General features: G+C 39.7%; 1 protein-coding gene across 1 annotated transcript in view; it reads left to right on the top strand.

Annotated features, from left to right (window-relative positions):
• Positions 1-14,208, top strand: part of OSBPL11 (oxysterol binding protein like 11) — a 46,219-nt gene that overhangs the window by 21,759 nt on the left and 10,252 nt on the right. The window contains exons 5-9 of the mRNA XM_076343016.1: positions 587-769; positions 5,495-5,696; positions 9,130-9,275; positions 11,301-11,441; positions 13,453-13,951. Of these exons, the coding sequence (XP_076199131.1) occupies positions 587-769; positions 5,495-5,696; positions 9,130-9,275; positions 11,301-11,441; positions 13,453-13,951 (1,171 nt within the window). The remainder of the gene's footprint in view (positions 1-586; positions 770-5,494; positions 5,697-9,129; positions 9,276-11,300; positions 11,442-13,452; positions 13,952-14,208) is intronic.

The following is a 14,208-nucleotide window of genomic DNA, read 5'->3' as shown; positions in this document are numbered from 1 at the left end:
TACATTTAGGATGCATGCCCATGTTTGAGAAGCAAGTCCTCAACACTGTATCTGAGGGTTGTTGCTTCCATTTGCTAACCATGTGGTGGTTGTGAATATAGTGTATTTTATAGAATATCCTGATTACCATAACACCTATTCTGATACCTGGCTAAAACCTTGCTTTTAAGATAAGATCAACGTCTTGTAGCTGGCTTTGTTGTAAGAGGTAAGTTCAATAAATAGTTCTAAATGAAATCCCATTTTCTTAAATGTGAGCTCTATCCTTGCAGGATCTGTTAGGAGTCAGTTTCTAGTACTGTTGCAGATCAAGGGCAATTTTCAAGTCAGAGAAGTGATACATATTGATCAATCTCATTTCACAGATTGTTCATAATTAGACTATAAAACAAGGCAACTGTCAGTAGATAGTGCAAAATATTTATTTAGCAGATGCCAGTAATGCATTATTAGGGCTTTGTCATCTGTCCTTGCTCTATAAAAAATCAAGGATTAAACTGTTCTGCTGTATCTTTCAAATTAGAATATTTGCTGGTTATTAGGAATTAATTGTAAATGTTTCTCAATATGCTTATTTATTCACTAGAACAACCCTCCTCTGAAATCTCGCAGCTTCTCTCTTGCATCCCAAGGAAGTGCCAACTCTCCTGGTGTGCAAAGAAGACCCAGTCAAAATGCAGTTTCCTTTTTCAGTGTTGGACATCACAGATTGCCAACTGGAAAAAGAGTTCCTATTATGCAGCCAGATCACCTTGTAGATGTTAGAGAGGTTTGTATGCCTTAAATTATCTTACAATCTTTTGAAAGAGCTGTCTTATTATTTGTAGGATTGTGGAGAAACATGCTATCCTTAGTTGAATATATTGTCAATACCACGTCCTAAGCTATTATTGCATAGCTGTGTGAGGATAAGTAACTTGCCTTGGCTAATTGTAGAAGTATGTGGTGTATATTCTGACTTTTGTACTCCGCAATAATATCCTGATGCTCAAGATAGAATTTGGCATGTTCTCATCCTTGCAAGTCCTAGCACTACAGCTGACAAGGAAGTACAACATCCCATACTATGATACTATTATATCATACACTGTTTTCTTCCCATGTCAAGCTATAGAAGAATTGATTAAGCTGTACTTGTATCTCCTATGACTAAGAAGAAATTGGTCATGATTGATGTTTAAGAATACTAATACCACTTTCTGGTATGCTAATTCATGTGGACAAATTGTCTAGGGATGGATGTGATTGAAAAGAGAGCAAAATAAAATGAGCAATTCAGAAGTATGCTTTTTTCCCCCACTACACATTCAGGTGTAGTGTATTTTGGAAAAAAACAGAAATAATTACTTTGCCATCTTGACTGTCGGAATGGACTGACTACTGGTTGATTTAACTTGTGAATATTTACTGGGTACCTCATGCAAATCTAAAGCTAATACTAACAGAAAAGTTGTTGCTGAATTACAAACCTGTGTTACTTAGTAGTAGTATGGATATTAATGAATATTTTAATGTTAGCAGTGTAATTACTGTACTGTGATAAATTTCTTGGCAAAAATAAGTTTCTAATGGAGGGCTTTTTAATTTAGCAAATAACGATCTAGGAAGCGTGAATAGTTAGAAATTGAACTTGGACAAACTGGGACAGAAGAGTGCTCTGTATTGTGAGCGTCATTAACCTTAAAATATGTGGCTGAGCATTGTGGTAAGTTCATCGGTGGGAAGCTGTAAATGGGTATTGAAAATACTTTCCCTGGTATGGTATGCTGCCATCCTCATCGTTCCTTGATTTAAATCATCAAGTGCTGTGGCATAATTGTAAGCTAGATGAGATGACTGCCTCTTTAGAGCCTCTTTAGACCTTAGAATCTGTGAATCTCTCTGAAGTCCACAGCAGACTGTTCTTGCAGATGTCTTGCAAAAGTGTAACTGCTGCCATCCTGTTTATATCCTGTAATAACAGTAAAGTCTCCTAGAGTGCTAATGCAAAGACATGTGAAGTCCTGTCAGGTACCCAGGAAAACTTCAGCTGGCATCCTGTGGCTTCTGTTTTTTATGAGCTGGTTCATCTGCTTTATCCTTTGAAAGAGAAGTTTTTCTTCCAAATAAACTTTAAAACTGAAGCTGTACAGGTAGTTGCCTTTCAGTTTGATTCATCAAGTTACCTCTTACTTGTGATAAACTTCTTACTAGTGTGGTACAACAATTACAACATATGGTAAACTTAAATAGTATTTGCACTTTCCTACCTATTGCATGGAAACAGCAACAATACAGAATATGGCATTAATATTTACAGAATTCACGCTTACGGTCTCGTAGCAGTTTTTCTTTCTTTTATCTGCTGTTGTATTTTGGTGTTTGAGAAGCTACCCTGTTTATGTGAGGTAATGTTTCAGAAATGGCTTTTTAACTTTTCAGCTTTTCAAATGGCAATATGGCATTCAAAATTTGAGGGAGGAAAGAGGAGAGTGTGAGCTGGAGCACTGAAGCAGTGGCTTGCATCCTCTAATTGGGATTCTCACTGGGTGGGAAATAAAGTGGAATGGTTTTTCTTAGCATTGCAAAGAGCACAGAAAACTATTCATGTTCTCTTTTGATTGTTGAGTTTGGTGACACAGCATGATTATTTATCAACTTAAAATTTTTTGACCTGTTAAGATGAAGAATCCTCAGTAATGGTAGCTTTTCTGAATGTCAAAGTTAGTTTGCTTGCCTTTTTGAAGCTAAAATGCTTGTTAGATACAATGCCTACTTTTTTTAGGTATAGTTAAAATACTTAAAGGGCAGGTGCATGCCTGTTACGCTTGAGCATAATACACCTTGAATACTTGTAAATTCAGTTGGAGAAGCTGTGGAAAGAACAGCTTCTCTTTCAAAGGATCTGCTGTGTGGTGATCTTTAATTTTCCTGTGAATTGCACTGTAGCTAGTTCTTCTGTCAGTCCCTTTCCCTTCTACTTCCCCTTGTTCTTGGCTGAATACATGTCACACTGCTGACTTGGATACCTTGCAAAACAGGAGATCTAAGAGGATCTTTATGCTGACTTGCACTAAATGCAGGTGCATGTGTGTTTGCAAAGTGAGAACTATAGCCTGTGTACTTCTGATAGATTTTGAGTTTTTAATCACAGTGCTTTTTCCTCTCTTGGCACTATTTCTTTTTTCTTCTTGTCCCGTCCCTCCCCCCCCCCCCCCTTTTTTTTCCCTAACAAATCTGAGTATATAAGCAGGAAAAGCTTAGGACTGTTCAGAGTATGTTCTTTGAAAGGGGAGATGTGCCTATTTGAACTTCAATGCTCAGTATAACATGGCTTGTCCTGTTGTCTGGCCTGATCCTGGAATGAGGTGCTTGGGTGCTACCGTGTAGTAAATTACTAAGAGTGAAGATCACCAGAAAGGTTGTAGTGATTTGTCAGCTAATTATCTGTGTCTTTTTTGTTGTTGTTTGTTTGTTTTAATGCAGCAGAGTTTTTTCAAAGTATTGGAAAAAAACTTGCACACAAAGACTTATATCACATTCATGACTGAAAGAAAATAAGACACGTGTTCTGATAGCAACTGATGTGTTTGCATAGGCAAGATATATAACTGTTTTACGAGCTCTCTGCCCTGTCACTCTTGGGACGTGCTAAGGCTGACTGTGCACAGTTAGCTCCACTTCCAAAGAGCCAATGCTCTGAAAATTCACACGATAGCATGCTATGTAGCCAAGCCCTAAATGTTCCAAATACCACATATGAACTTGGATGAATACATATTGCCTAAGAATTTATTGCATAAAACCTTAAAAGCAGTTCCTGAAAGGGATTGCAAGCAAAGGTACTGTCCTGGTTTCAGCAGGGATAGAGTTAATTTCCTTCCTAGTAGCTGGTACAGTGCTGTGTTTTGGATTTAGGATGAGAACAATGTTGATAAGGCACCGATGTTTTAGTTGTTGCTAGGTAGTGCTTACACTAGCCAAGGACTTTTCAGCTTCCCATGCTCTACTGACTGAGAAGGCTGGAGGTGCGCAAGAAGCTGGGAGGGGGCACAGCCAAACTGGCCAAAGGGACATTCCATACCACGTGAGGTCACGCTCAGTACATAAACTGGGGAAAGCTGGCCGGGGGGGCTGCTGCTCGGGGACTGGCTGGGCATCGGTCGGCGGGTGGTGAGCAATTGCATCATGCATCACTTGCTTTGTGTATTATTATTATTATTACATTATTATTATTTTATTTCAGTTGTTAAACTGTTTTTATCTCAACCCATGAGTTTTTCTCACTTGTGCTCTTCCAATTCTCTTCCCCCATCCCACCGGGGCGGGGGGGTAGAGTGAGCGAGCGGCTGTCTGGTGCTCAGTTGCCAACTGAGGTTAAACCACAACAGGTACTTAAAAAAAAAATCAGTAAGATACTGCTAGGATTGGTGAATTAAAAAACTAAGCAGTGTCATAACAGTTAAACGCATGAATGCACCTCAGATTCTTTAAAGAAATTCTTCTTCTGCTCTGGTAAATCAATCTGTTCTTACATTTAACTTAGCTGCCAGAACATGTAACGATCGCAGAGTAGTGCTTTCCAGTTACATTAGTGTCTTTTGTTGTACCTCCCCAGAAAAGGGACTAGCATGTATAGAGATTTGCCTTCATCCCCATGATTCAAAATCAAGCAATATTTTGCTTCTGTGAGTACAAGGAGGAAAGTACGTGGGTTTTTGGAAGTCCACAGTGTGCTGCTTGATGCCCGGTGTGCTTTGCCGCTGTACCTCTGGGCAAAGCGGGCAAATGTGCTGTTGCAGGTTCTGTGATGTAGGGGTGCTCTGTGTCAGAAGGAAGGAAGAAAGGAGCTTGGGGGAGGAGAGGGACAACCACACCAGGAAAGCTGTAACTTGAACGCATAATGAAGGGGAAAATCCTGCTGCTTTTTCTTTCCCCTTCGCAAAGTAAACAGTGAGATGGTGATCCTAAGTGTGGTGGCAGTGCAGACAATAAACGAGAATCGTGTATGGTTTGAGCCAAACTGAGTGATAGAGGTAATTTCCTTTAAAGTGCTGGATCTCTTCTTCTAGGGATTGAAAAGATCTTGATACCCATGGATAGTACCTCATAGATCCTCCTCCAGGCTGTGCAGAGCACAGAGCCTAATTACTCCTCACACAGAGTGTGTGGGGTGTTTTTCCCCCCTGTCCCTATCAACCAAGCATGAAAGTGTTTGGTATTTACTGCAGCAAGTATCACGTTCAAATTCCTCTCTGCTTTTTTTTTGAAGTCACTTTGATATTCTTTTGCTTGTTAATAAGGTGCCATGTATTGCCGTGGGAATTTCATCATGCATTTAATGACTCTTTAGTAGCTGCATCAAGAAAAAAAAAGTACAGTTAACTGTACATAATCTATTACCTTTTAGTTTTATTATCGTCATAAAATCATTTGGGATCCTCTGTGTGCACAGCTAAACACGTACCACACAACACACTTCCATTACCTGATAAATGACTGTTTTGTTTGACAGATGATGTCTCAGGCTGAGGGCCAGCAGAGAGACTTGATCAGGAGCATAGAATGCCTTCCTGTCTCCGGTCACCTTACATCCTTGGATCAAGACCTATTAATGCTGAAAGCAACTTCCATGGCAACCATGAACTGCTTAAATGACTGTTTCCATATTCTCCAGTTACAACATGCTTCTCAACAAAAGGGATCCTTACCAGCAGGTGGGTATAGATGCTCACAAAGAGCAGAACCCTATAATGAATATGAATCCTTTCCTTCTTGCAAAAATACTTGTTGCAGTAAATCCAGTTTCACGTGGGTAGAGAAAATTGCTGGCTGCCTGGTTTCTTGTGAGTTTTTTCCTTTTTTTTTTCTGTATTTCAGTTCAAAATTTCATTTTAAAAATGAAAAACTGGGTGTCATCTCTTGAAATCTTTGTCTGAACTCCAAAGTTACTCACACTGAAAGAACTGTGAATTTTTTTAACTATTGATGCATAACTGTGAGAGGTACACATCAGAAGCCTTTGTTTGGCATTTTCGTGTGTGTGCTACTAAGGTGTGTTTTTTGTTTTGGTGTTTTTTTTTTTTTTTACCCATTATTGTGCCTGGGGAGATAAATAGGGCCCAATGAGCACCACTGTAATAATTTTTGAAGAAGATAGGGGTGGTTTTTGATGAGTGCTTTTGTTTTTTAAATTTTTAAACTATGCAGGGAAAAGCTCAGTCCATCTGACTGCTGTTCAGTTGGTAGCTGCCTATTAATGGCCAAATCTAAAAACATTGCTTGAAGATGTCCAGATCTTGAAGATTTCTGGTGATATCGTAGAGAGAAGGATAGAGAGGGGAGGAGCAGCAGGTTGGATGATGCATTACTGGGGCCAGAGTTAAAAACAGACCATTAAAAGAATGTGTGCACCTTTCTGCAGCCTTCCACTCTCCCACTGGTGTGGCCTTTCTAGAGACACCATAATACAGTTGTTCCTTTCAAGGATTGTGAAGAAATTTTTTTTTTTTTTAAGTCTATTTAGCTTGGATTTCCCCTCCACACTCAGGAGGGATACTTATCCTTCTGGTTCAACCAGTGGAGTCTCTTTTGTTAGGCTTCAGAAGTTGATATAGAAAGGCAAAGGGTTGTGGCTGAATTCAAATGCTGCAAGAGATGTTTCTATATTTATGTGTAGGAAAATATAAAATGATTCAGGGAAAAAAAATCTTGAACACAGACTGTTATATCTAATAAAATATATACAAGCACTATTAATCTTCCTAGAATCATAAAGGCAGGTCAGCATACTTCAGCTCGATACGAGTGAGATGCGGCAAGAAGTGATGATGAAGAGGAGACTTGTCTAACAGAACATAAATTTAAACACAAGGTGGAAAAAAGTATTTCCAGGTCTGGTAAAGTGGTACTTGACTGCTAAGAATGTGTTGGGCAAGTACTTGTCAGGCTTAAAAAACAAGGATTAGAAATTATGTAAGAGTGCCAGTTTGCTATAAATTGTTCAAAGAAAAAAAACCCAAAAAACAGAAGAGTGAAAATACTGCCCCAACTGCATCAAGGTATACTACAAATCACAGACTTAAAGATGAACAGGAAAGTTGCAGCTATTGACTTGAATTTAGGAAAAGTTAAAAGTGGTAAAATAATGTACTGAATTTAAAAAAAAAAAGTACTTCATTATCATAAAGGTGAATTGCAACAACAACTTGCAACTCTTGAAGAAAAATGTTGAAAGTGAAGACTATAGATTCGGAGAGGTCTGTGTTGTAGCAGAGGGGAAGTACTGACAACTGTTTAAAAAAAATGGGTGAGGACTTGTAGGGGAGGAGGAGATCACAAGTAAAGAGGATAGCTTGTGCTACCTGAAATAGTCAAGAGCAGGTTTGAATATGATTTTCCAGTTGAAGAGAAGTATTGGTGTGGTATCCTGTCCACTCACAAAGATGGTCTCTTCTCCCAAGTAACTAGTGATAGGACGAGAGGAAATGGCCTCAAGTTGCGCCAGGGGAGGTTTAGATTGGATGTAAGGAAAAATGTCTTTACTGAAAGAGTGGTTAAACATTGGAACAGGCTGCCCAGGGAAGTGGTGGAGTCCCCATCCCTGGAGGTATTTAAAAGACGGGTAGATGAGGCACTTAAGGACATGGTTTAGTGGGTGGTGGTGTTGGGTCGACGGTTGGACTCGATGATCTTAGAGGTCTTTTCCAACCTCAATGATTCTATGATTAAAAGACAACTGGTAGCTCAAATCACTTTAAAAAAACTCTTAGAATTTAACAGCGAAAATTAAACAGAACTTAATAATAAATAAGGTTATTTTAGAAGTAGCTGGTAGCGAGTATAAAAGGGAGGCTACTTGTTAAATTCAAGCTAATATAGAGGCAGTGACTGTGGATTAAATGCAGCCTCGAACATGCAATTAGAGATTATTGTGTTGAAAGTTACAGCTCAGAAAGCAGGTACTGTTCATGAAGAGGTCTTAAAGATGAGTAAAACCTTTTCAAAAAGGTAAGCGTGACAGTGACGTTCTGAGCGTTTTATTTTTTGACTTGTTTGAAACTTCTGTTTAATAGGTTAAACTGCTGAGGGATTCTCATTTCTCACTATGTAATGGATTAGTGAGTAATAGACTTGATGAGAATAAACTATCTTGCTGGGGAAAAAGTTGTCTGGTCCCATTAGCGAAGCGGGACTTTTTTCCCGCCCCAGTATTTTCCTGGTGGAAATGCTGCTGTTTATCTGAATTAAGCTTACTCTGCCTGTTGTGGTTGAGGATGTGACCTAGTTCCAGGTAACAGATGTCTAGAAATAAAGGATTGTGTATCTTATAGGAAGAGACAAGAGCTGCCTAGGTGTAGGTTCCTAAGCATAGGAAACTGCTGTGTGTTGGTAGAAATTCAGTCTTCCTAATAATGTCTGTGTTTGCAACCCAGCCAAGATGGTTTGTCAGTTTGTGTATTCTTCAGTAAAAACTGATTGGAGTCATCTGTACATTTATTAGCCTTTGAAAAAGAATGGAACATTTGTATTATTAATGAGGAACCCGATCTGTTCTGATAAACTAGCTGGGAGTAACTAGAGATGCTGGAATCATTGAGTGGGTAATAGCTTTCCAAGCCCTGCAGTGTTTTGTTTTTTCTTTTGAGCAACTATTATTTATTCAGCAGTGTGTGCTTGCCGCCTTTGCAGTGGAGAAAAGACAAGTACCCTCTCCAGAGAAAACACTGGCAACAAAACTTTTTCTGCTTTAGCTCTTTTTAGTCTAGAACTGAGCTGGGTTTGAGAAGCTAGTAAGTGGTGGGCTTTTTTTTTTGGTACCAGTTAAAGAAAATTGTAAGGGTTACTTAACATTCCCACAATAGTGGGTTCTTCCTGTAGTGTCTGATTACACCTTTCATGACACCAACTAGTTTCTCCAGCCCAAGTTGCATGTATTACAGCTCGCCAATCGCAGTGTCTGTGCTAATGATCACTGAAGGTGGTGTCTCATTGCACCACCTTTGTTTAGTGGCTGCTGAAGAGATTGGCTGCAGGAGGAACAGGCTGCTTTCAGCTTATTCCTTAAAAAATAGCTCTTTTGTGAAAACTGCTATTTACTGACCTTCCAGAGGATGAGCAAGTTTCAGCGCAAACTTTCTTTTGCTTCAGGAACGACAATCAGTTGGTTGGAACCGAAGATATCTCTGGCAAACCACTTCAAAAATGGAGCGGCTCAGAATTTCCCAGCAGAGATAAACAAGCCAGCATCTGTCAGAGAAGAGCAGTCCATTGCGGAGCCCTGCCAGCTAACAAGGGTAAGGTAATGTGAACATCCCGTTTCTGTGGGGAATTATTTTGAGGAATATCTGTACACGTTTCAATCATATTATGTGAAAAATGATTTAATGACAATTCTTCTCATGCTTTTTGATTAGCTGTGTTGGAGGGAGGGTGAGTGCAGTTGCAGTAAGTGAAACTTTCTGCCTTGCTTTTTCAATACATTTTTGTTGCTTTCTGTAACTAGCTGTCAAGCGGAGGGAACCAACTGGGATGGTAATGCAAGGTGTTGTTTCAGTATTCCCTTGCATTTTGATCTAAAACAACTGGAAATTGAAGTGCAAAAAACCTAACTGGAATTCATGACACTCTCAAAATGGGCCCAAGAAGTGCTGCCTAAGTAGATGAGACAAAATTGCTGGTCTCCAGCTATTGAATCTCCCCGTCTTTCTTTTCTAGCTCTTGCTGTGTCTGTTTTTCTTAATCTGAGCAACTCCCATCACTTGACTTCAGGATGGCTTAATGTATTTGAAATACAGCTACAGTCTGTATTATTATAACTGACAAAATTGATTTGAAGTGCAAAATACTAAAGTAAAAAAACAGCAGGGATTATGATAAAGAACATGTTTTCCTAACTAAGCTAGAAAATCATAATTACATTCTTCTTATACTAGTTGGTTTCACACAGTTGTTTGGATGAGACTGTATCATTGCAAAAAGATAATGTGCTGTTGTATGTCTCTACAACAGCACTGTGATACCTTATAGCAAAATCGAAATGGAAAAGATTTTTTTCATTTGCTATAGTTTATAGATTTTTAAATGGATCCAAGTAGTTGCTACTAAGTTTAAGAAAAAAGAAAACATGAAACAAACCAGGAGCTTTCAAATAAATCACTTAATTCCTTCCTTCTTCTAATAATTGAGTTACAGTTCAAGTGCTTAATGTATATCACCGTCTGTATTTGGGATATGACTAGTCTTATCACTCCCCATAGATATTTCCAGCTCCCTTACTTAGGATAGCAGAACAGCGTAGCATCCTTGGAAATAAGTCACGTGTGATACTGCAGTTTTCATCAGGGTTTGAGCTCTGCGTGAGGGCTTGGCCCCCTATTTTTGGTGGTTGAGTGTTCATAAATTTGCCTTGAGCTAGGGCAGCTGGTCCAGGACAAAGGGCTTTGCTTAGGCAGACGCATATTGCTGCCCTCCTGTGGCATTCAGTGCCTCTCCCCTCTGCATCTGCCTCCCTCCAGCTGTTTGCCCCGGGACGATGCTGCTCAGAGCCCTAGGAATACCACCATCCCTTCCACCTGAAGCATTTGACTTTCTGCTTGTGGGGTGGTGGTTGTTAAAATGGTGCTAATATAATTTCTGCTAGTCTGTCTGGGTGCTTTAGTTATACTAACAGACAACCAGCGTGGGTGGTGTTTGTATGTGTGTGTGTTTGTTGTTTTTACAAAACTACTCCAAGTTACTTTTCCTTTTTCCTTTACTGTTGCATATGGGCACTAGCAGCACCATTGATAATGCTTGTGAAGACTAGCCTGTAGATAAGTTAATTGCTTGCCATCGGGCGTGACAGTAAGCAAGTAACTAGGAACTACCATTTGCTACAGCCTTTGGAGTAATGATGGCAACACTGGAAAGCCTGAAGTAGTGTGAAGGTGGAGGGGTGTTATTGAGGTGGTTGGAATTTCTGCTAGCATTTGCTTCACTATTTTTGTGTGTGTTAGATGCTTGCCATTCTGTTAGCTCACAAAACTTACAGGAAAACAGGTCATATTTGCTTTTAAGCTTTTTTCCCCTCACCTGTGTGAGAGATGGTGAGAAATCTTAGCCTGAATCCTCTAGATTAAATCTGCACTGAGTTATCTTAATGTCCCTTTAAATTCTTCAACTGTTGTTTATCTTGGGGGTAGAATCCATTGTGTAGCTCTCTGCAAGGGTTTGTTTAGTCTTTTTTTCATACATGGGCAGTTAAATACAGGATGAAGTCCTTTTTGGACATTGTCTTGGAGGTCACATCTTTGAGCTGATGTTTATGGCTCTTATCCCAGGAACCTGAAGAAATAAATCCAGATGAGGAGCTGGAGGATATCTGTGATGATAAAGAAGATGATCTAGGAGCGGTAGAAGAACAGCGCAGTGTTATCTTGCATCTCTTGTCTCAGCTGAAACTCGGCATGGACTTAACAAGAGTAAGTAACTGAAGCGTGAAGACTGCAGTAAAAGTGAAGTGCCATTTTAAACTCCTGTATTGTTCAATATTGAGTTTAAGATGAAGTTGTGGCCTGTAGCAACTTCAGGTCCCAAGATCTGATGTCCCAGGACATCGCAGGTTTTAAGTGAAACATGCTAAGGGAGTGGATTTTCTTTAATGCAACTGGCCATATTTTTTCTATTACATTCTCTCTGTGTTTTCTACCATGTTTTTGTTGGCTTTCCTGTAACAGCCTGTTTTCTTTCCTGCGTTTGCACCTTACTCTTTCCATGCTGTTTTCTACAGCTTTCTCATGTTTTCGTCTTTCTGCTTTCCTTCCATGATCTTTTTTCTCACTTGATAATGCTTTTACACACAACTCGCATAACCCTACACCTGTATTCGTGCTGCTTCTGAAAAGAAGTGTTCTTTTGGTTCCCCATTATCTATCCCCAGACGTCTGTTTACACCTCTCTGTCCTGTTCTCATTTCTGTTTCCCGCTTACTATAGTGCGAGAGACAAAGTTATACTGGCGAAAAGTGGGTTTGACACTTCAGTGCAGATCTCAAAAGCAATCAGCTTTGAAAAATTAATGCTCAGTTGCTACTAGACAACTTGGGCAGCAACTCTGAGGAAAACTGGGCTGCTACCAGCTTATGTTCAATTCACTTCTGTAAAGACTTCTTACCATAAGCACTAGACACTTCTAAAGAAAAAATGGATTTTTATGGTTGCATAGAATGAGGAAAACACTCTCTTTCTTGGAGTTATGGATTATAATTATTTTTTTTTTTTTCAAGCTATGTTTTTTTTAAGCACTAGCTACTTGGCCGCTAGAAATACTTGTGTCGCGGAACTTACATTTCACAATTCAGGGGGAAAAAAAAGGTGGTATGAACAGGACCTGCTGCCTGTCAGCCAAACTTAACCCTGCTGCTTAATCAGGAATTCATTAAGTCATTATTTCACTTATATTGAAGATTGGATTTGGTCTATCTTTTTCTCTTAGTTGGAACAAATTCACAACTGGGAGACAGACTTGTCACTTTTGGCTGTGTGTGTAGAATTGTTGTTAGTTCAGAGCAGGCAAAGCATTGAAATGCGACAAGCCTGACTTCAAAACAGGTAATGAAGTTGTTAGAATCGCATTTAACTTAAATATCAGGGTATTGAAGTGAAAAGCAACTTTAATATTCCAGGCTGGTGTTGCAACAACATGGCAAGCGTATTCAGCTTAACTTGTATGTCTATTACGAGTCTTAGGTCTGTGCTCTACCTCTCTGAATGCAGCTGACTTAAATGGACTGTCTTGATTTCATGGTTGAGACACCCTGTGTTGCTCTTTACAACAGTTAGTTACGTGAGGTTAGTTGCCACTACAGGGAAGGAAAAGACTGATACCCACAGCCTCTTACTCTACAGTATTGCTCTTGGCCCAGCAAAGGACAGGACTGCTGTTTTTTATAGTGGTGAATATAACTGGGGAAGTCTAAGGTCCTCTGCTCAGAGGTACAGGATCAACCTATACTATGTTATTTCTCATGGATGTTTGTCCTAGTTGCTGTGGTGAGAGAGGCTCTGCAGGCTCTCAAGAGCACTGGCATAACTTGACTGCTTTTCTCTCCATTAGACAAAACCTTTCCTAACCTCTGCTCTGAACCTTCCTTGCTATAGTTTGAGCTCCTTCCTGCTTGTTTTCTCCTCCACAGACATGTGGAACACGTTATCTCTTTGCAGCTCTTTTTTATGTTTTTTGAGGGATGCTCAGTCTCTTTCAACCTCTTTAGTCCTAATAGTACTTACTGGGCTTTTTTCTCCTTGTAAATTGCTTTTCTGGGACCTCTGATCACTGTATTTTGCTCACATTTTAGAAGAGGGACAAGAAAGTTCAGTCTGAAAGTGTGGTGTCCAAAACAGGACAGAATCCTCCACCTGAAAGCTTCCCTTATAAAAATGCCTGTCTCTTTGTTTTACTTACTAGAGCTTTCTGGGTTTTCTCTTATTTCAGGTGGTTCTTCCCACTTTTATTTTAGAGAAGCGGTCGTTGTTGGAGATGTATGCGGACTTCATGTCCCATCCAGATCTCTTCATTGCGATCACAAATGGCACTACCCCTGAGGAGAGGATGATCCGCTTTGTTGAGTATTATCTCACTTCATTTCACGAAGGTCGCAAAGGAGCTATTGCAAAGAAACCATACAATCCAATCATTGGGGAAACATTTCACTGCTCCTGGAGGATGCTGAAGAGCGACATAGCCACTGATGCTGGCGGTAACTTCTCTGCTCACCCCACCTCAGAGCAAGTAACTCTGTCTAAAGATCTGGAAGGCCAAACAGAGCTGGACTACTATACAGTAAAATTTGTAGCTGAGCAAGTGTCCCACCATCCTCCTGTCTCAGGGTTTTACGCTGAATGTGTAGAGAGAAAGATGTGTGTCAATGCCCACGTCTGGACAAAAAGTAAATTCTTAGGAATGTCAATAGGAGTGACAATGGTTGGTGAGGGTAAGTGTAACTTCTGTCCTTTATTCATTTTAGAAAGTTGTTAAAATATTAGTTTGAGAGGAAATTTGATGTTGTATGCCTCTGGCAGAAATACAGACGAACACTGCTCGGTAGTTTTCTTTCAAAGACTTTTCAAAAAAATTTGCTTGCGGAGATGTCAGCTGCTATTGTGGGTTTTCAGGGTTTGGTTTTTTTTTACATACTTTTGTTTTTCCTCTAATCTCTGTGATCTGTAAACCTTAATGTACAGTCACTCA

The sequence above is a fragment of the Aptenodytes patagonicus genome, chromosome 6 (assembly GCF_965638725.1).
Source record: "Aptenodytes patagonicus chromosome 6, bAptPat1.pri.cur, whole genome shotgun sequence".
Taxonomy (NCBI): domain Eukaryota; kingdom Metazoa; phylum Chordata; class Aves; order Sphenisciformes; family Spheniscidae; genus Aptenodytes; species Aptenodytes patagonicus.
The sequence above is the reverse complement of the archived record's forward strand: the minus strand, read 5'-3'. Positions and strand labels throughout refer to the sequence as shown.